We start from the raw sequence: 27,515 nt of genomic DNA on the forward strand, positions 1-27,515 counted from the left end.
TCTGTGACCCATCAGGCCCCACACGCTTGGTGCGGGGCCTGCTCCATCTTTTCACCATAACATTTTTATTAAATACAATGAAAATATTAGGAGACAATGTCTGCTAAGGTATGAGGTTAATTCTTTACACGGCAAGTGGCTCCCAGAGACACAACATCAATCGTCTGTTAGCAGCAGAAGAGACACTTTAAGGTGCCCCAAGGGTCCAAATCCCATTTATAAGACAGTGGTGCTGGCCTCTTAAAATAAGCAAAACGGAACCAAAGAATATATATATGGTTTAGAGATTTAGACACCAAAACAAATGTGTGTGGCCAGAGATGCTTCGCAGCCCTTGAAGAGAGAGGCTCCTGCCCGCCCGACTTCCCACAGCAGTGGCCTCAGGCTGGGTGGTGTGTCAACCTGCACACAGGACAAGTGGGGAGCAGAGGGCTGGAGAGAGGATGAAAACTGAAAATCCCTGGACAGACCTGTGGAATGCAGATGCCCTGGGATTCTAAAGCAGCGTCTCCCTTCATCCATGGGACAAGGACATGTTGGCCCGGTTCTCCTGGGGGCCCCGCACATGGCCCAGTGTCCTGTGGACGGTCCGAGGCCTGTAAAGACCATCTCTGGAAGCTGGCTGTGGATTTTTCCTCCTGAAAGTGAATGAGCAAACACTCTGAGGTGCTCGGACCAAGGACAGGAATGGGGACGAGTGTCACACCACCCTCTGTGGCCCCCCTTCCACCCAGCAGCTCAGGCTTACTGGGGAGACAGAACCATCCTTTGGTTATCACCCCAAGCTGGGTGCTTCTGAGCCCCTCCTGTTCTGGGGGGTCCAAATGTGACAGAGATTTGGGGTGCATTAATTTTAAAACACACGTGCGGAAGAAACCAGGGAGGGGGCAGTGGCACACCATGGATTTGGGATGACATTAATGAGCTCGCATCCTCATCCCTCAGCCCAGTGGTCTTAGATGTTAATCTAAGACCACTGGGCTGAGGGATGAGAGATACCAGGGCACAACAACACCCCAAAGAGACCCCAATTCCTACCCATAAGTGAGAACCCCCTGTGGGCGAGGAAACTGCCTCAGGCTCAAGTTTTCTGCCACCACACGTCAATCTCCTTGCTGGCAGGCTCCCTGGGCAGGCAAGGAAGCCATCTGCTTTGGGAAGGAAGGACCTGGGGAGGAGGTTTATCAACATGGCAGGCCTATGTGGCCAGCCCAGGGAAGTGGGGTCCTCCTCAGAACGTGCGCTCACCGAAGCCCTGGCAAGCACGGCACACAGCCAGGCCTGGGGGCGGGGAGGGGGCTGAAAGTCCCAGGAGCTACGTCCTGGGCCCTGCCCGGGGCAGGAGCACTGGAGCACAGGCGATGCCCGCGAAGGACTCAGGGAAGTGCAGGTCGCGCTCCCACTCGTCTGTCTCCGTGTTGTACACCTGCACGATGCCCGTCACGTTGTTGAGGCGCCAGTTGTAGCCCCCGACCACGTAGATCTTCCTGTCCAGCAGGCAGCAGCCCGCCTCTGACTGGCCGGCCCGCATGGGGCTCACACTGGTCCACTGGTCTGTCTCGGGCACGTAGTACTCCACGGCCAGCACGTCAAAGCAGCGGTCCACGTGGTCCATGCGGCCTCCCAGGGCGTAGATGCGGCCGCCCGCACCCACCATGGCGTGCAGCACGCGGGGCTCACTCATGGGCGCCTTGAACTCCCACTGGTCGGCCGCAGGATCATAGCAGTGCAGGGCCTTTTTGTCCTCCACCGAGATGCCGTAGCCCCCCGAGATATAGAGGCGGCCGCCGGCCGAGGCCCCCGCGTGGCCCCAGGTACGGCGCTTCAGCGAGCAGGCGTAGCCCCACTCGTTGCGTCGCGGGCAGTACCGCTCGACAGAGGCAAGGCTGCCGGCCCGGTTGCGCCCCCCCGTGGCATACACCATGCCACATAGCACGTTCAGCTGGAACTGGATGCGGCTCTCCTGCATGGCCTGGAGGCGCAGCCAGCGGTTCAGGTGCGGGTCATAGCGGTAGCAGGCGTCCACCGCGCCCTCGCCACTGCGGTACTGCAGGTGCTGACCCCCAGCCACGTACACAAAGTTGTCCAGCACCGCCACACACGTGTGGCTGCAGCCCACCTCCATCTCCGTGAGCTCACGGAAGTGGCGGGCACCTGGCTCAGGCAGCTGGTACACCTTGCTGCTGACGGCGCGGTCGCTGTCAGTGTAGGGTGTGCCCCCGAAGGCCACCAGAGAGGGCACGTCGGAGCGCACCACCGTGCGTGGGGACTGCATCTCATGCTGCCGGAAGGGCAGCACCTGGTAGTTGAAGGCCTCCAGCAGGTACTGGCGGCATAGCACGTCCTCCACCATGAGGTCCAGCGTCTGCACACTGTCCACCAGCTCCGAGGAGCGCATGAGCGGGAAGCGGATGTGGCAGAGCACGTGGCTGGCACGCGGCCGCCGGGCGGGGTCATGCTGCAGCCAGCGGACAGCAGCTCGAAACAGGTCGATCTCAGCGCAGCTCTGCAGCCGGTTGCTCTGCAGGAAGAAGACCAGGCGCTCCAGGGGCAGTTGCAGGAAGTCCTCCTCCGCAGCAATCTGCAGGAAGTGCTGGAAGGTGAAGGTGTCCACTGACTCCTTGAGGGAGGCCAGGCTGAAGGTGGTGGCCATGTGGCCAATATGCAGGCAGGTCTCCACGCTCATGGCGGCCTTGAGGAACTCCTCACACAGCTCCACCACCGGCAGCATCTGCAAGAACACAGCTGCGCCCAATACGTCCTGCACACAGCCCAGGTCCAGCGTGACCTCAGCGCTGTAGGCAAAGTCGATGATGTGCCGCAGGCCTCGGGCCGACACGCCCTTCAGCTCGATGACATCCTGGCTCGCCTCCCTCATGCCACCTGTGAACATGGCCCTGAGGGTCGTAAACACAGCATGTGGGTTCAGGGAGCCAAAAGGCGTTGTGGTCACCTGGACGGCCTGGCCCCGGGACACTGCAGGCAAGGCTTGGCCAGCCAGGGAGAGCTGGCCAGGTGTGCATTCAAGACACCCACAAAAGAAAAGGAAGAGTTTTAATCCACCTGAAGCCATGCATCTTCCTACCAACAGCAGCTCCACACTCTGCCCCTTGAGTGGGGCCCCGCCCAGCCTCGCCCAGACGTGCGTGGGCAGCAGCTGGGGCCAGCTGATTCAGAGGTTGGGAAGCAGGGCCGCTCGCAGCAGGGCAGGTGTGTGTGTGGCTGTGCAGGGAGACCAAACCTTAGCTTTGGCTCGGGAGCTAGAGCTCCAGCCCCACCTCAGTGCCCAACCGTGAAAACCAGTCTGCGGCAAGATCAGAAAACAAGACAGGGAGCCCAGAGGAATACATGCCATAGTTCACAGAGTCCAGTCCGTCTCCAGCACGCTCACCTGGCAGGTGGCTACACCGTCCCCTGCCTGAATCTTAGCCGCTGTCACATAGGGATGGGAAGGGAATAAGGGCCTCAGGTGGGAGCACCCATTGGGGGACCCCAGTGGGGTCACTGACGTATCCAGAGAGTGACTAGGTGGTGGTTAGGGACGCCCCTGGGAACGGCCTGCAGGAGTGCTAACCCACCATAAGATCCCCAGTGAGTGACCCCAGCTCTGTCAGCCGTGCTCTCCTGCTCTGGGACACAGGACCTAGGCCGCAGCTCCCCACAGCCTTCAGGGGAACCCCACCAGGAACAGGGGTAAGAATCCCAGCACCAGCTCAGAGTTCGTGAAGGTTCTAGAAGATGGTACGTGGGAGGCTCCTCTCAGGGGGCGAGCTGGCATTTCACCATAACTGTGATTGCTATCAGCACACATTGGGACGGCTGACTGAGGGGAGGGAATTTCCCATGTCCATTCGCCCATTTGCCCAACAGATGCCTGCTGCCCAGGCACACCACCAGTGTGGGCCAGCTGTGGGCCCCAGAGCGGGGACAGCTGAGCTTGACACTGCCTCGGGGCCACTAACAAACAAGTGCCCAGCACTCCACGAGGCAGTGCCATGGTCCTTCCAGGAGCAGCGCTCTGCCCTTTCCAGGGCCCTGCCCTGTCTTGTCCCTGCGAGTCCCATCGCCGGTTGGAAGCAGAGGCAGGCACGGCGACCAGAGGAGCTTTGCCTTTTAAGGGCTTGCCGGCTGCAGTGCCAGCGCGAAGGAGCCTTTAAAGGGCATTTCTGCCTGGGCCGGCCCGCCCATCCCCAAATCCAGAATAAAAATAGAAGCGGCGCCCCAGATGGCTTGGTGTCTCCAGCTCCCCGGAAGGGTCTCGTTGAGTCTGAGGGGTGGGTAGCCAGGGGGCACACTGGGCAGGGCACCCTGGCCTTGGGAAGTATGCGGCCCACGTGGTGTGGACCTGGGCTGGCGCTGTCTGAGATGGTGGCACGGCACCTTGGCCACCACTGGCAAAGCAGGGTAGAACGACCCCCAGGACAGCACTCTCTGTCGGGGTCACAGTCTGGCAGGAAGAAGCATGCCAGCTGATCACCAAGGGAATGAGGAGAATGTCTGCAGCCCATGACAGCCCCCAGCTGATGAGGAAAATGGGCCCAGGCCCTGCTCCTTGGGGGCCTCCATCCTCCACCCAGCCCAGCACAGGGAAGGTGCTTTTAGGAAAAGGCCTTCGTGGCAGACTGACCCGTACACCCAGCAAGGCCTTGCCTGTCATGTGGGAACTGGGACAGAGCCTGGTGCACGCAGGGGCCACTGTCTAGGCATCCCTCGTGTCCCTCGGCCTGAGTACAATTGTCACAAGGGCAGGGACTTGTGCCAGTCTTCTCCCTGCTGGATCCTGAGACCAGCACAGCACGTGGCACATACGAGTGTCAAATAAAGACAGAGTGAAAACTTGGCGAAGCTCTGCCAGCATCCCCGCAGGGAAGGTGGGTGCTCATGGGCCAGCTCTATCCTCCAGGCATGTTCTGCTTGCTTGTTCAATGTCCCAAAAAAGTTTGAATAAATTGCAAACCTGAGAAAAACGGCAGGTTTACAGGATGTTGGGCCAACACTAGCCACCTTCCCTCAGAGCTTTCCCGCCCTGGCTGGCACTGAGCTGGCTCCTCTTAGAAGGGTGGGTGCTTTCTGGCCCGTCCCCAGGGCCTGCGCTCACCTGAAGTAGTCGCTGCAGGCGGCCAGGACCACCTTGTGTGCGTGGAAGGTCTCTCTGTTGACAGTGAGTACAATGTCCAGGAGCTGACCCTGCGAGCGGAGGGCAGCGAGGCCCTGCAGGAGGCTGGTGCTATGGCTGGGCGCGGAGAAGGTGCATTTGAGGGCTCCATTTTTGTCAGCCATGCTGCAGGAGAGCAGAGTGGGGAGAGGATAAGAGGCCTCAGGGCCGGCTGGTCTCAGCCAGGGGACCCTGGGCAGCTCACCCAGGCTCTGAAGCTTCCCCAGGCACAGGCAAAATCTCCAGAACCACCCCCAGAGAAGTGGAAACAAGACCTGGGTCCCAACTGTGTCTGCCACCTGCCCACCAACTGGCCTTGGCTGGATGCCATTTGCTGCCTGTGAAATGGGCAGGGTTTCACCCAGGACCTGAAGACGTCCCTTTTTTTTGGTTTTTAATTGAGGTGAGATTCACCTAACACAAAATTCACCATTTAATGTGTATAATTCAATGGCATTTAGCACATTCATAATGTGGTACAGCCACCACCTCTATCGAGTTCCAGAACATTTCCATCACCCCCAAAAAGAAACCCTGTCCCCCTGGGCAGGCACTCCCCATTCCCCCTCCCTCAGCCCCTGGCAGCCACTAATCTGCTTTCTGTCTCTATGGATTTGCCTGTTCCGGCCATTTCATATCAATGGGATCCTACATCCTGTGGCCTTCTGTGGCCTTTGTGTCTGGCTTCTCACACTCTGAATCATGGTTTTCAAGGTCCATCCACACTGTGGCAAGTGGCAGTGCTTCCTCCTTTTTATGGCTGGGTCGTATTCCGCTGTGTGAATGCACTACAATTCCTTCACCCATCTGTTGACATTTGGGTGGCTTCCAACCCTCTCCTTGTTACAACTTTATTCCATTATTTTTTATTCTGAATGTGCCTCCTGAGTGCTCATTTTGAGGTGCAGCCCTCTTCATGTCACATCATTGTCACCTGGGCCCTAGAGAGCCACCCTCATGGGTAAACCCATCTTCTCTCCCACACAGAGGATACCGTGGAATTAGGTGCTGGCACAGAGCGCCAGCGTGGTGTGGAGGAGGGACTCAGCCTACAGCTGCCTAGGAGCGCTGGGCCCTGGGGACAGCGGTCCCTCGGGCCAGCCTCTTACTGGGGGCGGGGGGAGGGAGTGCCACCTCCAGGAAGGGCTGACCTTCAAGGCCCAGCCATTCCAACACCTGCCCAGCATGCCTTTGTGCCCAACACCCTGGGGGAGAGCAGCCACATAAGCACAAAGTCACCCCGACCATTTTCAGAAGAATCTGGCTCTGGGCTGCACTCGGTGGCCACCTAATCAAGGAAAAGGCCCATGGGTTCCGCCTGCCAGGGACGGGACAGGCTGAGCAGCTTGCCCATGGCCCCCGAACTATAAGAGGATACAGTAGGCTCTGAACCTGAACCCAGGAAGCAGCCGGCTGTGTAGGGAGCTTGCTGTCACCCCCTTCCCTGGCCAGTGTAGGGGGAAACAGCAAATTGTGGGGAAGCCACAAAAGCGAGAATATCTGTTATAAGAAGAGGGGTTTATGTGGGAGGATGGGGGCAGGTAGGAGAGATGCCTGTACCTCCAAATGAGGATTCAGGAGGCAAAGACCTCTTTAGAATAAAAAATAAAGTTTTAAAAAGGAGAAGGGTGGAAACAGCCCAGCTGTCCATCAATAGATGAGTGGATAAACAAGACGTGGCGTGTGTACACAATGGAATATTAGTCAGCCGTGAGAAGGTACGAAGCTGATTCACGCTACAACGTGGCTGAATGTGAACAGCACGATGCTGAGTAAAAGGAGCCAGACACAAAAGGCCACATGGTGTGTGAGCCCATCGATAGGAAATGTCCAGAACAGCCAAATCCATAGAGACAGAAAACAGATTAGGGGTTGTCAGGGGATAGGGAGGGGGATGGAGAGGGACTGCTCATGGGGACAGGGCTCCCTTCAGGGTGACGAAAGTGTTCTGGAACCAGATGGAGGCACTGGTTGCGTAACCTTGTGAATGTGCTAAATGCTATTGAATAGTTCACTTTAAAATGGTGGGTTTCATATTATGTGAATTTCACCTGAGAAAGAAACAAAACAAAACAAAACAGAAAACAGAATGAAAGGACACCTAAGCCTTCTCAGGTCCTGCATAAAACCCTGCATGACCTCCAACACCTCACAGGGTATGAGGCCCTCTATCGCCCCCATGTCCTTTGCTGTTTCATCTCAAAAACTTAGTAGAATGCATCAGGGAATGAATGGTTTGGACGCACCAATACATCACTCCATCCTCCTGATACAACAGGAGCAGACAGTGCTGTCAGCTCCAGGGTCAGGCCCCAGTGGGTCAAGAACACCCCGGGACTCTCCCAGCCCGTGCCACAGGTACCACCATCCCAGCACCCTGCTGTCTCCCCAGCCTCAGGCTCTCTGGAATTAGCTTTCCCATTCCTGGGACCTACGCCTGAGCACAAGTGAGGGCCAGGAATGTGGGCACCAGCCTTCCCAAGAAAGCAGGAGAAAGAAGTCCCCTTGGCCCCATTGCCCATCCGCTCCCAAAACACTACCAGTGGTACAAGGGCTGATGCCACACACACAGGGCATGTAGTCAGTGCTGGATCCATGCAGCAGCTGCCACCCTGAGGTCCCTAACCTTGCACAGGCCACCCACCTTAGCATCCTTCCAGAGAGCCTTGGGAAAGGGGGAGGGCCAACTAAGGGGAAGGGTTGCAAGGTGCTCAGGGTCCTGAGGTGTGGGGACATGGCAAGGGGACACAGCCTGTGCTTGGCGCAAAGGCTTCCCGTCCCCATGAGGCAGAAACACACGTGATTCGGAGCCCAGCGCCATGGTTACTTGGGCTGGCAATGCTGGGGGGCCTGGTGTGCCCGGGAGGCCACATCTGCAGAAGGCCATAGAGTGAGGGAAGGAAAGGGGCTCAGGAGAACCCCGAGTCTCTAGCTTGGTCTGGTCGCCTCTCCTACCAGGTGGAAGGGATGCCCACCTCACATGTCCCCTTCTCTCCCCTGAACCGAGCAGCAGGAGCCGCTGCAACCAGCCCACCCTTTCTGACCAGCCTCTGTTATAACCTGAGTCTCTGCTGTCAGTTTCCCAAGACCCTACAACAGGCTCAGGTTCTGAAGATCATGAACAGTACGTCATTGGTTTATAGACCCTCGGGAATCAAAGGACCTTAAAGTGTGCTCCCGCTCTGGCCAGGGCTGCCCTGTACTGTATAGCCCCTTCCAGGACAACTCCAGGGGTGGGGTCTCACTGTGCCCTCTTGCTGACACCCTTCAACAGGCCTCTGGGCTACCTCGGCCAAGGCCACGGCCCTCATGAGCCTCCAAGGACCCTTAAGGCACGCAGGTCCATCCCACCCCCCACGGGCCTTGTCAGCCCCTTGTCCTTTTCCCATGGGGGAAGGACACAGCACGAACAAGGAGCAGCCCTGCCCTCACCCCCTAGGAACTGGGGACCCATGAGGTCAAACCACCAGAATCAGCTTCACACTGCAGCTGTGGATGCCCCAGGGAGAGGGGACAGGAGTGGGGCAGAAAGATGCAGAGGCCAGAAAGTGGGGGTGTCCCGGCTTCTCCTCCCAACCCCTACTACCCTGGGGATTAGATGATGACCCCCACAGGGCCTCTCCCTCAGAGCGGAGGGTTTGGCTGCATCCTGGATCCTAGGCCTTGGGCCCAGCTTCCACAGAGGGCCTCGCCTGCACTGAAGGCGTGTGGAGCTGCCTCCCGTCACTTCCATAGCCCCTCCTGCCTGGCCCAGTGCACCACCTTCTCTGTGCAGATGACCCCTTGGAGCTTCCCTCCCAGGAGCAGACTTGGACTCGGCAGGTCCAAGCACCAGCAGTCTGCCTTTATCCCCAGGATCCCCTAGAGTAGCCCAAACCCAGAGCTTGAGCCGAGTATCTGGGGGTTGGGCCAGTACCCAAAGACTGGAAGATAAAGCTCAGTGAGACCCGCTCCTCCAGGAAGCCTGCCAGGGCTGCACCACAGGCCTCATGTTCTCTGGCATCTGGTGTGAGAAGCAAAGGGAGGATTCTGACCCCTGCCCTGCTGTTAGCCAGCAGTGTGACTCAGGAATGTTCCCTCATCTCTGGGTCTTCATAGGCTGTCAAATGGTGCAGGCAGGAGCACAGATGTCACAGGGCTCCCCAGCCCCCATCACCTCCTGGAAAGTGATGGATCACAGACCACCTAACTTTCCCCAGCTTCCCTTTGGGCTAGGGAGGTGGCAAGGCCCAGTGGGGGATTGCATCCCACCACTACCCATACAAGCCACCCATGGGCCATCGAACGGGGACAGGCACTTGGGAACCTGAAGCCTGGAACCACCCACAGAGTACTGGCACATGGCAGGTGCCCAATGCGCCAGGTTGGCCTCTCTGTGGACACCTCGCCTCACAGATTCTGTGCATTTTGCCATTTTGCTTTCAGCTGCCTCATTTTTTCTTACAAGTTCCTTGAAGATTTCAGGGCAGGGCAGGAGGACTTGCTGTGCTTCCCCTAAGCCCATGGACCGGCATGGATGTGCACATTTGCATGAGAAGAAAGACACCACACCAGAATCAACTTGATCATGGAGCTGCTCAGTCCCTGAACATATATTTACTGTGGTCCTCCATATATAAAGAGTACCAAGAAATCAATACAAAGGCAGCAACCTCAGAAAAATACACAAATGACGTGGGCTGACGGTTCCTAGGAAAGGAAGCATAGCTAGGTGGAGAGACCTGAGAGTAAGCCTCTTCCAAACATGGGAAGTTTGCTCGCCAAGAGACTGGCTTCACCCCTCAGGTGGGCAGAGTTGTCGTGCTGTCTCATACACAGTAGACACTCACACCCGTTCCCAGTGGGAGTGTGAAGTGGGACAACCCCAGTAAGGTAGTTCTGCAGATCTAGCAAAATTCTAAGAACTCACGTCCTCGACCCAGCAAGTCTACTTCTGGGATTTACCTGAGATACACTCACATGTGCAAGAGAGATGCGTGAGGATATTCCCCAAATATCGTGTCTGGGGGCCAAAGATGGGAAAAGAGCTAAACGCCATTCAATGAGGTATAAAGAATTTTGATGCCTTCCAACAGGGGCTGCCCTTCACTAAGCACAGAGGCAATTAAAATGTTCCTATGCAGGAGTTAGAATACCCCGGCTGGAACCCCAACCAAGCTGCTGCCTACAGGGTATGAGCCAAGCTACACTGAGTGGGTGGGAAGCAGACCCTTTCTGCGCCCATGTCCCCCTTGTGTCACGCAAGGCTCCCGGTACCCCATACACTGTTTCCTTTCTCGCATCTCACAGATGGGACAACTATCCCCAAAGCCCCAGTCCTACCCCACACAAACCTCACAGTCTCTGGGAGAGCTCAGGGAGAGAAGGAGAAAGCAGACAGGGACCAGAGGCCCAGCCTGGACAGAGAGGCAGGCGTGGCTGGGCGGAGGTGGGCAGGAGGAAGAGGGAGGGCTAAGGCCTGGGACTGATGACTAAGGCAAGGACCCATTACTCAGGCAGGCCAGACAGGGGGCGGCCAGTGCGGCGGGGCCCCGGGCCCCCAGGAAGGCGGCAGCAGCAGCCCTGGGCCGGTCCAAGCCTCCAGACCGCCATCCGAGCCATGGTCACCCGTACTGAGTCATCGGAGCCAGTGCGTCAGCAGCTGGTCAGGGTGTCTCTGGAGGCCACTCACTGCCACCCAGGCTGCACCCTCTGCCTGGATCTGGGCTCCGAGGGGCCACACGCGCCCCTGCAGGCCTGGCCTGGGCTCAGGATTGTCCTGCCCCCCATCCCCGTGCTACATCTCCCTAGCGCTGTCATTGGGAACCCCTGTGCTGGACACAGGGACACAGCCTCTGCCTCCCTTGGGGTTTCCCCTACACAGTGGCTGATGGCCTGTGGGACTACATGGGGTAAATACCCCCAGATAGACCACCCGTAACAGGATCCCCACAACCTCCCAGGGAAGCCCGGCCACCAAGCCCATTGCCCATGCTGTCACCAGCTCCCTGCTGGTGCTACGTCCCTGCCCCGCCCCAGTCCTGGGGTCACCTCCCCAAACATAGCACAGGCTGGAGCCCTTGCCTTAGGTTCTGCTTTGGGAGGACCCAGCTCAAGGCAGGAATAGCCTCATGGGGGGAAGCCACAGGAAGTGCAGAGCCACAGGGGTGACAGGACCCCATAGTGGAGTTGGGGGCTCCCCTCTCCTATCCTCACCCAATGCTGGCCATAGTCTCCGTGCTCCGTTTCCCAACCCTACAGGAGAGCGCCAAAGCCCCAGAACAATTCTTTTCTTTGGAATGTTAAAAAAAAAAAAAAAAAGGAAAAGGCAAGAACAAGAGAGAATTTCATGGAAACATTTCTTTGGGGTTTTGTAAAATCCTTTCCCACCCCCACATGGAGCCCAAAACTCAGGCCAGAACAGAGTCTGCCGGTATTGCCCCTTTAACATACTGTTCTGACATGCAAATTCCCTCACTTCCCCTCAAAACGGAGAGCACTTCCACTTTCAAAGCCAATTTTGGTTTTATTGTCCATGTGGCTCCAAGGAGCACAGCAGCGCAGCACAGCTGGTTGGCTCACACCCCGGCTGACGCTGTACCAGGGAGCTTGGCCGCTCCACCCAGGGTCCTGGGAGCAGCCGCAGGGAAGACACTGCACTTCAGGCGACAGAGATCCAGAGAGGGGGACACCGACCCAGAGAGAGGGGGACAGAAACCCAGAGAGGGACAGAGATCCAGAGAGGGGGAGGTCAGAGACCCAGAGAGGGGGGAATCAGGCTTCAGAGCTCAGATGAAGCTCTGGCAGCCCACTGGGCCAGCCCTCTGCCCTATTTCACACATTTCCCTCCCCCACCTCCTGTCTGGCCACACTGGAAACTTCTGTGCCTTCCCCCTCCGGCCCCCTCCGACCTTTCACAAGGCAGGCCCACTGATGGAGCACCTGACCTGAGCGGTTCTTCACAGACAACCTCATGAATCCCCTGCTAGCCCACGAGGTCAGAGCAGCAAGTGTCCCCTTCAAGCTGGGAGACCCAGGCCCAGCACAGCCGGCACAGCTGCTCACTACACTGCAGCCTGCTGGCTCTGCCAAGGCCATGGCTGGCTCCTGGGCGTGCAGCTCTGTGGGTAAGAAGTGCACCAGAGCCAGGGTCCCACACGCTCCACAGAGGCAGATACCCTAGCTGCTGTTGCCATGGTTACAGTATTTCACAGCTCTGAGGACTGTGCTCAAAGCCCAAAGATAGAGTCTCCATGATTTGGCACCTTGCACTGGTCCGTGGCCCCCATGGGCACGTAGGCACCTCTCTCCTGGGAATGCTCTGTCCCCCTCACCCCCATAAGGCAGCAGGCCCATTCGAGGGCCATCCCTACAGATAAGGGGCAGCTCCTTCAGAGACGCCTGCAGTTCTCTCGCAGAGCTTGATCCCTGGGCTCCCAGGGGAGCAGAGGAAAGCTCAGGGCTTCTGGGTGGACAAGCATGAAGCCTCGATGCAGAAGAAGGTCTCCACAGCAGCGCCCCAGCAGGCTAGGACTCCAATCCACTGACTGAGGCCCAGACGGAACAGAGACCCAGAGAGAAGGAGACAGACCCAGAGGTGGGGGACAGAGACCCAGAGAGAAGGGGAACAGACCCGCAGAGGGAGGGCGACAGAGGCCCAGGTGGGGTCAGAGACCCAAAAAGGGAGGACAGAGACCTAGAGAAAAGGTGACAGAGACCCGGGGAAGGGACAGAGACTCAGAGAGAAGGGGACAGAGAGACCCAAAGAGGTAGACAGAGACCCAGAGAGAGAAGAAAACCCAGTCAGGGCCCCACACCCCGTATCCCCCAAGCTTGGGCTCTCTCCACAGCATCAGCAATTAACTTGTTTATTTCTCCCTCCTGGTCATCATGCTGGTTACTCTCTGACATCTGCAATAATTTAAAACAGTCTGCCCAGCGCCATGCCGGTCTGTGAACCCTGTGGGTGGATGGTGTGTGTCCTGGGAGGGCAGGTGTGCTAGGCCTCTAGGTGGGGACAGAGCCTCATCTGCTCCCTCCCGCTCGCCCTGGCTCCTCCAAGAGTCACAGGCTATTGACACAGCCAGACCCACGGGGAGCCCTCTCCAGAAGCACGGTGCCTAAAGAGGCCCCCCTCTCTGAGCCCTGTAAAGGAGCCCCAGGCCACACTCCCCTCCGCCCCCTGTGTCATCTTCTTCATAGCATCACCTTCCAGAGCCACCGCCCATATGTACAGGCTTTGCTTCTACTTGTCTGTGCGTGCCAGGCAGTGACAGGGTGACAGAAGAGAGGGGGTATTAGGGAGTGCCCGGCAGGAAGTACTGTGCAACCTTCCAGTATGTGGGGCTGACACCTCCTGAGAGTCCCCACATGACAGCCAGGGAGGCTGAGGAGGGCAGTGGGGTTGGCAGGCAGGTTCTGGAACTCTCTCTCATTCATCTCGAAAGAACCTTCATGAATCCTCTCAAGGATCCTCGAGATGAGAGAAGCCGCTCCCATTCTGCCAGGCCCTATATGTCACCAGCGCCACTGTGAGACCCTGCCCTGAGGCCAGCCTAAGATCCCTCGTGCACAGAGCTGGCTCAGGGTGGCCGCTCTCAGTGCCAGCTCCACTCAGGACAGGCCCTGCCAACTCGGTCGTCCTGCCCTTCTGTAAGTGTGACGGAGCCAAACGGCACGGATCCCCACACTCCAATTCTCACTGGGTCACAGTGAAGTACTCCGTAGACACTGCCTACCCTCCTGCCAGTGCAAAGGCCCAATATCAGACCCCATCACTCCCCTGCCGAAGTCCCCCCTCCCGTGGCTCGCCACAGCCTCACTCCTCATTGGTCCCTATGAGCCTGATGCCCCTCAAGCTGGGTTGTAACTTCCTGTCAGGGCTCTGTGCCCTCACCTCAGCCTCTGACCGATGCCCCTGGGAGCCCAGGACGCATGGGGTCTGGTCTATACTGATAGACAGGAGGGCGCTGTGGGCAACAACCCCGCTTCCCAGACCCGCCCCACTCTGACTACTTCTCAAGGCTAGGAAGAAGGGACAACCAGACTCCACTTCCCTTGCCAGTGGCAATCTCTCTGCCTCCACCCCTCCCCAGCCTGATAAGTGAACACACACTGCATGCGGGGCTATGGGCCAGTCTGCAGACCTGGCTCCCAGCTCACGTCTCGGTGGGCGGCCTAGGCAGGTTGACACCAGTACCACTGAAGCACAGAGAGGTTCAGGCACACACAGGTCCAAGGCCACACAACACACAAGAGGCCCGGCCAGTGTCGGCCTCTCTGTAGCCCCAGGTGGGGGGATCCCATGACACCCCTGGCCAGGGAACCAAACCAGGAGGTGAATGTGGGGCTGGACACAGGGAGGGCAGGATGCAGTTCCTCGGTGCCAGCCAGGGCCAAGGTGTGGATGAGCCCACTAATCTTCCAGTCGCTATGAAGGAGGTCACCCCACCTACCACCCAGGCCCCTCAGACCCCAGCCCAGCTCTAGTTGTCTTCCCAGCTCATCCCCCCATCTGGCACGCCATTCATCTGTTCCCAGCCTGTCTCCCTGAGGCTGAAACAGGAGCTTAACCGGGGCAGGGCAGGGTGGGTTCTGTCTCCTGTTGTGTTCTGGTGCCTGGCACCATTCCCAGAATGTACTCAGAGCTCAGTCACGCTTGTCGATTGGATGGCTGGGTGGGTGGGTGGACGGACAGATGGATGGATGGATACACGAATGATGGATGGATGATGGATGGATGGATGAGTGGGTAGATTGACGGACAGGTGGATGGATGGCTAGATGGGCAGGTGAATGGATGGGGATGGATGGATGGATGGATGGATGGATGGATGGATGGATGGATGGACAGACGGACGAATGGACAGATGCACAATGGACAAATGGGTAGGTGAGTAGATGGATGGACAGATGCATAGGTGGGTGGATGGATGGGTGAGTGGGTGGGTGGATGGGTGAGGTGGCAGGTGGATGGCTGCTAGGTGGCAGCATTGGCTAGAGCCTGACTCACATGTCTGCTTGCTGCAGATCTCTGCTACACGTACCTGCTCTCTTCACCTCTCCCCTGCACCCTTCTGGTCCAAGTCCTGCGACTGGGTATATTATCCTTTGCCTGGGCTCAACCAGGAAGCCCTCAGCAGGATTGTCTCTGTAATGTCTGGCCTCCACACTTTGTTCATGCTGTTCCCGCGTTAAAGGGCCAACTCCATGCCACACCCCCGTCTCCCGGCTCTCCATGTTCCTCCATGCCTTCACCTCCAAGCCTTCTCAAAGCAGGTTCCCCCACAGCCTCCCTTGCCCCTCCAAGCCCAGCTGGGGTCCCCATGCCAGGGGCAGCAGGGGCAGACTAGTGAGCACGTCTCAGGCCCAGGCTTCACCTGTTCCATTCCTACCCACTGACTCCAGTTTGATCCCAGTTCAAAGCCCATCCCCTCACGTTATCCCTTCTGCACTGGGCTTGGAAACAGAGCCACCGGAATGAGCAAAACCCCTTCACTCTACAGATCAGGCAAGTATGTGCATGACTACACGGCCCAGAGCACCACTCAGAAACCCAGCGACATTCCAGCACTGCCAAATTCCCGTGTCTCAGGGCCCAGCCCAGAGGCCTCTCCTGACAGGGCAGGTGTTGAGGCCCCGAAAGGGACGATTCTGCCAAATGGCACGCGCTCGTGCCCAGGGGTGCCAAGCCAGACACAGCAGACACAGCCATGAGGACAGTTTAGCCAGGCCTTTCTAACAGCAGCACAAATTTAGGAATCAGAGGGGGCCTGTCATGAATGTCTTAATTTTAGGGGATGCCAACATCCCTCCCCTCTTCTGATGAGGGCCCCATTTTCCTAAATAACCTGCTATTCTTCACTCTCAGCCCCTTTGGTGGGAATCAGGAAACCCCATTGCTGGGCTAAAAAGGGAGACTCATGACCCAGCCTGGCTAACCAGAGCCTCCCAGGCTCCCAGCCACACTGATTGGTCCCAGATGGGGGTGTGACCCTTATGATCCAATCATAGCCTTCCCTGGGACTTTTGCTAGACTCACCAGAATGTAAATTTGCCCTCTCCCTGGGGATGCTGGGATGGTGGAGAGCAAGGTGGGGTCATCTTGCCCAATCAAGAGGGAAGGCAGAGCTAAGAAACAGGAGTCACAGATTTCAGGAGACTTGTCTGAGCCTTGGATCTCAATGGACCTAAAATTGGAACTCTTCCTGAATATTTTTTTTAATGTGAACAATGAATTTTAATTTTTAACTGAAGGCAATGAGTTGAGTTTCTCACTCTCATAACTTTTTAACTGAAGGCAGTGAGTTGAGTTTCTCACTCTCATAACCAAACTTCCAACATTGAGGCCGTCAGTGTTGGAAGCCTCAGATCCTGGCCTCCTGTCCACTACATTCCAGATGAGCCTCTGGAAAAATCACTGTGGAGTTAATACTTCTCCAGCTGCCACCTCTCCCTGCACTGCACACAGGCTTCCTACCCCAGGGATGGGGGGGTGGGAGGGGTGATGGGCGATCTCCGGCTGAGTAGGTGGTGGTCATACTCAGCCTGAGCCCCGCCTGCCTGCCTGCCTGCAATGAGACAGCAGGCTCCCCAGAAAAGGTCAGAAAGCTACCCGCGCCCCCCACTGCTAAAGTTCAGCAACTCTAAATGCTAAAATGCTGGAAGGATGCCTAAGGCTGGAGCTGCAAAGCAACTCATGCTATCAGCCATGGCAAGGAAAACACCACCCATGGCTTCTGCAAGTGACTCACATGGAGCATAAACATTTGTGTGCTCCCAACAGCCCTGCCTTAGGGGCAGGCGGCCCGATTATCTCCTCAAGTGACAAGGAGAGAGAGCAAGAAACACTCCCCCGGGAAACCCCGTCCCCCAGCCCTCACCAAGGCCAGCACACAGTTATGACTTTTGTCCTCGAAGCTTTCCACATGGAAGCTGCCTCAGGGTCCTCAGGGGGGCTCCCTACATGCCTGTCAACTCATGGGCACCTCGCTCTCCCCTGAACAACCACCTCTAGAAAATGCCCCTGTCAGCTCGTTACGGACGCTTCCAGGTGATCATGTCCCTGTCCCTGCTTCCTTCAGCAGACTCCTTCTACTCCTAACACCCGGCTGAGAGGCGAGCTCTCTGGAAATCCAGCCCAGCCCACTCCCACCCAATCCATCTGTGACCCCTGTGGAATTTCACAGTCGTGGCGTCAGGAAACATCTTGGGCCTCGATCCTCAGGTGACTGACCTTGAGACCTTTAAAAGCCCTAAGGTCCACGCCTCAAGGTTTCCTCCAGGATGAGCATGTTCAATTCCGGAAGCTGCTTCACTCACAGAAAGCGCTGCGATTCCCCACAGGTGCTGGTTACTTCCTCTTGAATCACAATATTTTCATGTGTGGCGAGGTGGTGCACTGGAGGCGATCAGCCCTGGGCTGCTTGGTGAGGGGCCTGAAATCAGCCTGCATGTACCCCAAACCTGCTCTGCAGGGAAGGAATACTAGGGGGACACATCCTGTGCATCCTGAGCGGGCCTGTCTACAGAGACCCGGGACAGGGTGGGTGAGAAGGGACTGGAGCCCCAGGGTTAAGAAGTGTTAAGAGCTGTCTGCACAGCTGTGGAGCAGCTACCACAGGAGGAGGGGGGTCTGCTGGTGGGGACCTGGAGGCGAGCCCCCACTTCCCACTGCAGCAGCTGGACAGGGAGAGCAGCCGGCCGTTTCCGTCTTCAACACAGCGTTAAGATCCTGTCCCTTAACTACACAAAGCACACCCACCAAAGGGTACTTGTTCAGTGGCTCCTCTCCAAGGGGACTGATTCACTGATAACATGCCTGAAAATCTGTTCCTCTCCCCAGACCCTGCCATGAAATAAAGGGAGGAGGGGGGTGATTCTCACCCTCCTGGGCCATGGAGGACTGTTCCAGAAGCCTCTCGGTCAGGTCAACTTCCCTGGCAAACCCATTGCAGACCATGTGGGGAGTATTCACTGAATAGAATCAGAACCTCCACAGTAAAACCCCGCCCTCAGGGAGCACACATTCTCGAGTGCACAGGTCTGAAGCACAAAGAATGTTCCGTGAATACAGGGCAGAGGGTGGGCGGTGAGCTGTGGTGGGCAGAGTGGCCAGGCCCCAAGCAGGCAACTGCGGCTGTGCAAAGCACTGGGACAGGACACTCCAGGGGGAGCCGGGTGAAAGGTCCAGGAGAGGAACTGGCCCAGGAGGAGGGAAGGGCGGTAGAAGCTGGGAGGCCCAGCAGGTGGGTTGATGGGGTCACGTGGGATGTGGATTTTGTTCTGAGAGCGAGGAAGCGCCTGGCTGGTGTTGGGCAGGGAAGCGACAATGGTTGGTGCCTACCTTGGAAGGGTCCCGTTGGCTGGAGTCGGGGAACAAAGGCACAGAGCTGGGAGGAGGAAGAGGAAGGAGCCAGACTGGGACGTGGCTCCAAGATGGAACCAACATGCGTGCCAACAGATGAGAGAAGCAGAGAGCAAATAATCGTGCGTGGGGGGCATGCTCTCAAGGAGAAGCTCAGAGCTGATGACTGAGTGCAATCAAACTGGAGAGACCTCCTGCAGCGGTCACAACTAGGCCTTTTCCTGGGAGAATGGACATTCCTAGGAGCAGGACATGCTGGCTGGAAGACCTAAGGCCCTGGAGCCAGGGGAGGCATGAAGCTTTCCGAACTAGCAGCAGCCAGCCAGCCTTCCCGGCGGGACGTCCACCGCTGCCCTGCCCCGGTCTCCATGGGACGCTGGCTGGCAGCGCAGGCGCTCAGGCCACGTGGGCCTGATCCTCCCCCGCCTGCCCGCCTCACCGCAGACCCTGCCTATCACGCAGTCCTCGGGCCATGGCAGAAACCTGACATCTGGTGATACCCTGCCCAGCCCCCATGATTGGTCAGCACATCGCACAAGTTCAACCCCAAACCCATGCCCGCCTCACCCTCTCCATAGCCCCCACCTTGGTCCTGGTCCCTCCTCTCTAGCCAGAGAGATCCTTCCAAAACACAAATCTGACCCACGTGCCGCCTCACCCAAACCCTGCACCCCCAGTCTCCTACCTCGTCCCTCCCACCCACTCCAGCTCCTCAGCCTCCCACTCCCTGAAAAACTTGGCTCCTCCACCTTCAGAACCTGCACAGGCCACTTACCTGAACCCAGAGAAGAGTCCACCTCCCTTGACACCCTTCCCCTGAGCTGATTACACTAACTTCAGGCTTAGCTCAACCTCATTCCTGAGAAGGTTCTCAGAACCTTCCAGAGAAAGTGGGAATCTTGAACTTGGCCATGGGATCACTTATGGCAATCGTGGGGCAACGACTGTACCCCTGTTTCGCCAACTCCCTGCTGGCACATAGGTGACCCAAAAGCAAGGTCCAGCTATCTTGGCACCCCCCACCCCAGCAGGCCCAGCATCAAGCACAGCGGCAAGCACACAGGAGGTATGTGACAGCCACCAGGGGAGGAGCAAGGTGCCAAATGAGTTCCATCCACGTCGATGAATTGTTTCTGTCTAGACCCTTCCCCCTCGCCCTCCTTCTCCGACTTCCGTCCTTCTTCTCCAGGGTGTTCAACCCCGAGTCTGAAACATGCCAAAGACTAAAGGGCAGGCATGCAGAGAAAGCCCCACTTTTAAAGTGTCTGGGGTCGGGGGGATGCAGAAGCAAAGGCTCCGTCCCGGCCTTGCGGAACTCTCCCCTGCGGACTGGCTATCAAAAATAACCACGGTTAAGGAAAGTGGATGACACACTGTGGGATCCCTGGAGATGGCCCGATGATAGCAGAGGCTAATAAAACCTTTCTACCCCAGGAACTATAGTCAACGACAAGAAGGAGTCCCCAGGGGCTCGCAGCTACCGGGTGGAAGCGGTCCAGCTGTGAAACAGTCACACTGCTAGGTTCGGGGCCATGTGTATAGTTTTCAGAGCAATTTCACATCATGAGCTTGCGGGACCCAGAGGTGAGGAACGTGGTGCCTCACTGCCCAAGGAGGGCTGAGCTGTATGGTCTGGCCTCCCCAGCACCTCCAGCCCAGCCCTACCCTCCAGCTCACCCCAGGATCAATGGCCCCCAACCCAACATGCTGCCAAGACCCACCCCGCTCGCGCCCGGCTCCCATGGCAGCATCTGCTCTTATGTTGCAGAAGCAGCTAGACTTGACATGTTCCATTCTCCCACTGGCCCACCACTGGCCCTCTCATTGCCATGAACAAACGGTGCCACTGTCCTCCCAACTGCTCAGGCAAATTGCCACAGACTCAAAGTTTGTGTCCCCCCAAAACTCTCATGTTGAAACCTAACCCCTAATGTGATGGTGTTAGGCAGTGGGGCCTTTGGGAGGTGATTAAATCATGAGGTGACACCCTCGTGAATGGGATGAGTGCCCTCATACGAGGCACTGCCGAGAGCTCCCGAGCTCCTCCCACCACGAGAGGAGACAGTGAGAATACACCATCTATGAACCAGGAAGCAGCCTCACCAGACACCTTAATCTTGAACTTCCAGCGTCTGAACTTCAAGAAAGAAATGTCTGTTGTTCACAAGCCACCCAGTCTATGATATTCTGTTACAGCCGCCGGAACTGACGAAGACGCCAATGTTCTCTTTTCCCCACCTGACACAGTGACCTGCCAACACCCCGTGGCCCCTCACGACCCACACGAGCATAGAGGACAGAACATTGACAGCATTAGGACCGCAAGGTGACACTGCCACTTCTGCACGAACACTCACACACACACGGGATGTGCTGGGCATCCTCTGAGCACAGCCTCCCCCTCCCAGCTACCCTGCCCAGTGGGTCTAGGGTGCCACTTGCCAGGTGAGGACTCTAGCCACAGAAGCATGCAGATGTGCCCCCGGTGCATGAGTATATGGGGCTGCGCTGCTCATGGAAGGAGGGAACCATAGACAGTGTGGGTGCGACAAGGCCCTGGAGCCACCAGATCCCCCAGAATTCCCAAGAGGAGGAATGGAGTTCCCATCTCTAAATGGTAAAATTCCTGCCTCTCCCTCCCTGCTGCAAAGAGGCTGAGGGCAAAGCAACAAAACCTTCTTAGAAGGCAAGTCAGTTGTCCCCCAGTCTTTTGCACGGGGGTTGGGGGGCTGGACTCTTCCAGAGACTTGAGGCTTCATGGACACAATCTAGAGCAAAGCCAGACAGGGCTTGTTAGGAACGTTTAAATAAGCAGAGGCCACCAAGCCAGGAGCAGACACCTCAGCTGAACTGTGCCCAAACCACTCACACGTTGTTCTGGCCACAACTTGCCATGGAAACAGCTGTGGTCGGCATGTCCATCACCCAGATACCGCCACCTCACCCCCCAGGAGCACCGTGAGTCACTGAGCCTGGGACCCCTCCAGACACCTTTAGGGAACATGAGCCAAGGAGCGAAGATGCCAAAGGCCCAACGTTTGAAGAGAACTCCATGACGAAAAGGCTGCTCTGGTGCTCAGCCGGCGGGGTACCTCACAGCGATGGAATTTTAGCTGGGGAGGTGCAACTCCCTGGAGAGGACCTCCTCCCGCTCGCAATACCCCACGTGGCCACAATACCCCACGTGGCCACAAACCTCCTCTCCCTCCAGGAGCCTGGACCTGGTGGAGGGCCTGAGGTGGAGCTGGGAGGGGGCCCGCTGGAGGACGAGTGTGCTTTGTGTGCGTCATCCTTCACGAAGTCCCCCACCTCCCGCCACCATCCCCAGCCAAGGCCACCACACTCCGGACGCTCCGCTCCATCCATCGAAGAGGTGCGGCTGGATCACTAACGACCATCTCTACTCGGCAACGGGTTTTTTGTTGATCCCTCGAGATAGGAAGGAAGGAGAATCAGTTTTTCTCTGTCTTTCTTCCCCCACCTTGGTTTCCGAAAAGAGAAGTTGGAACAAACAAGTTATATAATGCTGGGGGCGGTGGGGGGGCACTGTCCCTGGAGGACAGTTTCTCAAGTCGTGGGACCACTGGAAGGGCCAAGGGGAAGACAGGAACCACCTCCACTCCCGGCCAAAGGGCAAAACCCTTCATGGGACCAAAAAAAGCAGATGCAGACACCCCCTGACAGGCCGGAAAACCAGCTTCCCAGACAAGGCCAGCCTCCCCCCGCCCCCACCTCAGCAGCCCCACAAGTCTCTCTGAGAAGGCCAGGGACTGACTTGTCCACAGATGGGACTTCCCACCTGCCAGACTACAATCCCTAGAGAGGTTTTCCTTACTCCATCCCTTCCCCCCTCTCGGCCATATTTCTCGAACAATTCTCCTGTGCGACCTATGCCCCAGGCACGCTCTCCACCCATACAAGACATGCTCTGCACCCTCAAAGCATTTCCACTAATACACACACCAAGCAGTCCTGGGTGCTGATAGCTTGACCAAGGATACACAACTGCCCTATGACCCAGCAATTCTGCTCCTGGTATAGAGCCTACAACACGGAACACAGAAGTTCCCACAAAAACATATTATGTTCATAGCAGCACTACCCAAAATAGCCAAAAGGCGGAAGCAAGCCCTATGGTGACTGGATAAACAAAATGTGGTATGTCCGCACAATAGAATATCACACAACCATAAAAAGGAATGAAGCACTTATATACACTACAATGTGGCTGAATCTCCAAAACATTACACGGAGTGAAAGAAGCCAGACGAAAAGCTCAAGTATTGTGTGATTCTATTTATAAAACAGGCAAATTTATAGAGACAGAAAGTAGAGGAATAGTTGTAAGGGGCTGGGGTAGAGGGGAAATGGGGCGTGACTGCTAATGGGAACAGGATTTCCTCTTGGGGTGATGGAAATGTTCTGTAACTAGATGTGATGGATACACAACGATGAGAATGTACTACATGCAACCAAATTGTATGCTTTAAATGGGTGAGTTTTATGTTATATAATTTTACACAAAAATAATACAACAAAGTGACCAGAGAAACTGCTCCCGGGATTCGTTGAACTCAGGTGATCAGGCAGATGGTTCTGAGAGGCCATGACCTTGGAACGAGCCAGGGGCAGGTCATGCACCAGGCCTGGCTGGCCTGTTGGGAAGTCATGAAGGAACAAATAAATTAACAATGCTACAAAGGCCCTACATCTCAGAAGCTCCTTGGGAGACTATTGTGTGCCACAGTCTCCTTCAAAATGTGGTCCTCTTTCTGTACGCTCCATCTTACCACATTAGGGCTTCTTGCCCCTCTCCCCACACTAGCACCACAGGTACACCACACAAACACACACACACACACACACACACACACACACACACACACACGCCCCACCAGCAGTTGCTCCAGACAACAGTGATTTTTCACTTAGAATGGAGGAAAGGGGGCAAATGGGCAGCTCAGATGGGGGAGATGTCTTTTAAGAAAGTGCCTCTAGGGCTGGCCCAGTGGCTCAGGCAGTTAGAGCTCCGTGCTCCTAACTCCGAAGGCTGCCGGTTCGATTCCCACATGGGCCAGTGGGCTCTCAACCACAAGGTTGCCGGTTCAATTCCTTGAGTCCCGCAAGGAATGGTGGGCTCTGCCCCCTGCAACTAAGATTGAACATGGCACCTTGAGCTGAGCTGCCTCCCGGATGGCTCAGTTGGTTGGAGCGTGGGCTCTCAACCACAAGGTTGCCAGTTCTACTCCCGCAAGGGATGGTGGGCTGCGCCCCCTGCAACTAGAAAACGGCAACTGGACCTGGAACTGAGCTGCGCCCTCCACAACTAACATTGAAAGGACAACAAGGCCTGGAAGTACACACTGTTCCCCAATAAAGTCCTGTTCCCCTTCCCCAATAAAATCTTAAAAAAAAAAAAAAAAAAAAAAAAGAGAGAGAGATACAGATGGCAAATAAGTACATGACAAGATGTTCAACATCAATCAGCCATTAAGGAAATGCTGATTAAGACCATGAGGAAGTATCACTCCCCATTTATGAACAAAACTAAAAAAAAAAAAAAAAAAAAAAAAAAAAAAAAAAAAAAAAAAGAAAGTGCCTCTAGAAGGCTGCCAGTTCGATTCCCACATAGGCCAGTGGGCTCTCAACCACAATGTTGCCAGTTCGATTCTTCAACTCCCACAAGGGATGGTGGGTTGCGCCCCCTGCAATTAGCAACCGTAACAGGACCAGGAGCTGAGCTGCGCCCTCCACAACTAAGATTGAAAGGACAACAACTTGACTTGGAAAAAAGTCATGGAAGTTCACACTGTTCCCCAATAAAGTCCTGTTCCCCTTCCCGAATAAAATCTTTTAAAAAAAAAGAAAGTGCCTCCAGGGGCGGCCGGTTTGCTCAGTGGTTAGAGTGCAGTGCTCCTAACACCAAGGGCCCCGGTTAGATTCCCACATGGGCCAGTGAGCTGCGCCCTCCACAACTAGATTGAAAACAACAACTTGACTTGGAGCTGACGGGTCCTGGAAAAACACAGTTTCCAAATATTTCCCAATTAAAAAAAGCAAATCATTTAAAAAAAAAAAAGAAAGTGCCTCCATCTAGAAAAGATTTCTTAGCTATGACACTGAAAGCATGATCCATAAAAGAAGGACATTAATCAATTACTCTCCATCAAAATGATAAACATTTGCCCTGTGAAAGATATCATTAAGAAAATGAAAAGATAAGCCACAGACAGGGAGAAAATATTTGCAAATCATATATCTGATAAAGAACTTGTATCCAGAATACATAAAGAACTCTTATAAGTCACTAAGTAGAAGACAACCCAACTAAGAAATGGGCAAAAAAAGATTTAAAAAGACACTTTACCAAAGAGACAAAGAGCCAGTGAATAGCCACATGAGACCATGAAGAAATGTCCACATCATTAGGGAGATGCAAATTAAAACCAAAATCAGATACCAGCATACACTTAGAATCACTCAAATAAAGACTGATCACATCAGTAGGTCTGGATATGGAGCAGCTGGAACTCTCATATATTGCTGGAAGGAATGCAAAATGGTACGGCCACTCTGGAAAACAGCTTGGCAGTTTCTTAAAAAGTTAAACCTATACCTACTGTAGGACCCCGTCATTCCACTCCTCGGTTTTTATTTACCGAGGATGATAATATATGTCCACACAAAGAGGCATACCCAGATCTTGACAGCAACTTTATTTGTAATTGTCAAAATGAAAACAACCCCAATGGTTGTTTTCAACCAGTAAATGGGTAAACAAACTATATCCATCCATACAATGACATACTATGCAGCAGTGAAAAAAGAACAAACTTCTAATACTTGTGACAACACAGATGAGTTGCAAACGTATTCTGTTAAAAGAAAGAAGACTGACACAAGAAGCTACATAATGTATGATCCCATTCTTATAAAATTTCTAAAAAGGCAAAATTAGAAAGCAGATCAGGGTGGACCTGGGGCCGCGGGTGGGAGCAGATTTCACTGCAATGGGCTTGAGGGAACTCTTTGGTATGATGGACATATTCTAAAAAATTGGATTGTGTTCAAGGGTGCATACTCATACTCTTTAAATTTATTAAAACTCAACAAACTGTTCAGCTAAAATAAGTGAACTGTATGATATACATGTAATTAATTATACCTCGCCTTTGCCCCAGGTTATCCCACCCCAGGGCTCAAGGCAGGGACCTAGGGCTCACTGTCCCCTTGTGTGTTCCTTGTGTGCTACCTCAACCTGGTCACCAAGCGCTGCCCACTCTACCCTCTGAATGTCTTCTCAAATCCTCTGAATCTCTCTTGCTTCCAACTGGAGGTCTCTAAAACCCAACTCACGCATCTGGGCCATCAGGCTTTTTCAGCCAGCACCAGCCCAGGTCCCCACAATGAGGAGTGACTCCACAGCACACAGTATGTACTGGCCAACTTCATCATTCATCACGTTGGCTGAAATGATTTGCTCCCATCAGCTCACCAGCAAGAAAGAGCAGAATTTCCTCCTTGGTCAGCCAGGGCTGGCGGGCTGTTCTGGAAGGCCCAAATGGGAGGGTAGATGGGAGGGTCTGGGCCACGCTGGCCCTCTTCAATGGAAAGGGGGAGGGAGGTCATGCACCCTAAGGCTGGTGTTCTTTCCCTCTGAGAACCCAGAACAACACATTTAAAAACGTTCAAGTTTTACGCCAATTCAGGGCAAGTCTCAGGATTTGGCCAAAGGGAAAGGGGGCCTCCCTCTGACCAAAGGGGGTGAATTCTGCCCCCTTGGTCTGACAGCAAGACCTTGCTTCAAGTCCTTTAGCCTGGGTGGGGGGGGGGGGGGGAGGCACACCAAGGATGGACCCTCCTCATATTTTCTTTAGACCTTCAGGGCTCTCTCACCATCCTCAGGCTCCCCAAGACCCATTCCAGTCCTCCAGTCCTCAGGACCCCTGGGGCCCCCAGACCCCTCCCTGCCCACCAGGACTCACTGGGACCCTCAGGGCCCCTCAGCTTCCCTTCTCAGGTTCTCCCAGGTCCCCAGGTTCACTTAAACCCCCTACCCCCAGCCTTTCACAGTCCTCACCCATCCCAGGTCCCCTCAGCATTGAGGGTGGTCCCCTCAAGACCACCTTTAGACCCCTCAGGGTACTTCCGTATCCTGAAGCCTTGGGCCTCAGCCCCTGCAGGCTCCTTTCCGTCCTCTCCTCGGAGTTTCCAAGACAACCTCAAGAGTACCCATGGCCCCTGTTCAGGCCCTCTGCCTCCCAGACCCCTTAGCATTCCCAGTCGGGAACCCCTGCGTTTCCCTTCAGACCTCGAAGCGCCCCAACGCCCCATCAGGCCCCTAGAGCCGCATGTAGACGCCTAGTGGTCCTAGGCCCCCAACCCGGCCTTCAGCTGCCCCCCAACAGCCCCTAAAGCCTACAGTCCCCCGGGAAGACCCTGGCGCTGGCCCAGGCCGCTCTCCAGTCCCTCAAGATCCCCAGGATTCCCCACAGGTCACCCGGGCTCTGGAGCAGGTGCAGGCCCACCCTGCGCGCCGGGTCTCACCTGCTCGCGCGCTCGGGGCCCGGGCCCGTGCCGAAGCCGCCGCCACCACCACCGCCGCTACCGCCGGACTCCGCCATCTTTCCGCCGCCGCCGCCGCCGCCGCCGCCGCCGCAGCAGCAGCAGCGCGATCGAGTGACGGGCGCCGGGCGCCTGTCCACTACACCGAGAAGTGGGGGACGGGGGCGGGGCGTGTTCTGCGGAGGGGCGGGGCCTGGCGACGAGCGGGGCCAGGTCTGAAGAGGGGCGGGAGACTGGTGAGACAGGGATGAGGGGCGGGACAGGTCTACAGAGAGGCGGGGCCTGGTGTGGGATGGGGCGGGGCAAGGGAGACAGTTCGGGGGGTAAAGGCGTGGCCAGTGGCGAGGCTCGAGACGAGGGTGGGATGGGTAAGTGCATAGAGGGGTACAAGGAGGGGGCTAGGAATGGGGGCCTGCCGGATGATGAGGTGCGGCAGGCCTGGGGCGGAGT

The 27,515-nt window shown here is 56.0% G+C and overlaps 1 protein-coding gene across 4 annotated transcripts; it reads right to left on the minus strand.

Annotated features, from left to right (window-relative positions):
* Window positions 1–27,301, minus strand: KLHL26 (kelch like family member 26). 4 transcript variants are annotated; one of them, XM_074337833.2, is made up of 3 exons: window positions 27,048–27,301; window positions 5,099–5,281; window positions 1–2,883 (listed from the first exon to the last, which is right to left on the minus strand). In XM_074337833.2, the coding sequence occupies exons 2-3, from the start codon at window positions 5,265–5,267 to the stop codon at window positions 1,316–1,318; spliced, it is 1,737 nt and encodes a 578-aa protein (XP_074193934.1). In that variant the 5' UTR covers window positions 5,268–5,281; window positions 27,048–27,301; the 3' UTR covers window positions 1–1,315. The 4 variants fall into 4 exon arrangements, with proteins under 4 accessions (XP_074193934.1, XP_019592312.1, XP_019592313.1 ...); XM_019736753.3 differs by having other exon boundaries at window positions 1–2,897; window positions 27,048–27,299; XM_019736754.3 differs by lacking the exon at window positions 5,099–5,281 and having other exon boundaries at window positions 1–2,897; window positions 27,048–27,300.
* Between the last annotated feature and the right edge of the window lie 214 nt (window positions 27,302–27,515).

Source organism: Rhinolophus sinicus, chromosome 15 (assembly GCF_057876585.1).
Source record: "Rhinolophus sinicus isolate RSI-liver-muscle chromosome 15, RSI-T2T, whole genome shotgun sequence".
Classification (NCBI taxonomy): domain Eukaryota; kingdom Metazoa; phylum Chordata; class Mammalia; order Chiroptera; family Rhinolophidae; genus Rhinolophus; species Rhinolophus sinicus.

What these genes read in the sequence shown, in the direction of transcription:
- KLHL26 (XM_019736753.3), bottom strand. Translation starts at nt 27,124, where the DNA reads ATGGCGGAGTCCGGCGGTAGCGGCGGTGGTGGTGGCGGCGGCTTCGGC. An exon ending in GGCCCCGAGCGCGCGAGCAG is followed by an intron (nt 5,282 to 27,047) that starts GTGAGACCCGGC and finishes GCTCTCCTGCAG; the next exon opens with CATGGCTGACAAAAATGGAG. An exon ending in GCCTGCAGCGACTACTTCAG is followed by an intron (nt 2,898 to 5,098) that starts GTGAGCGCAGGC and finishes TACGACCCTCAG; the next exon opens with GGCCATGTTCACAGGTGGCA.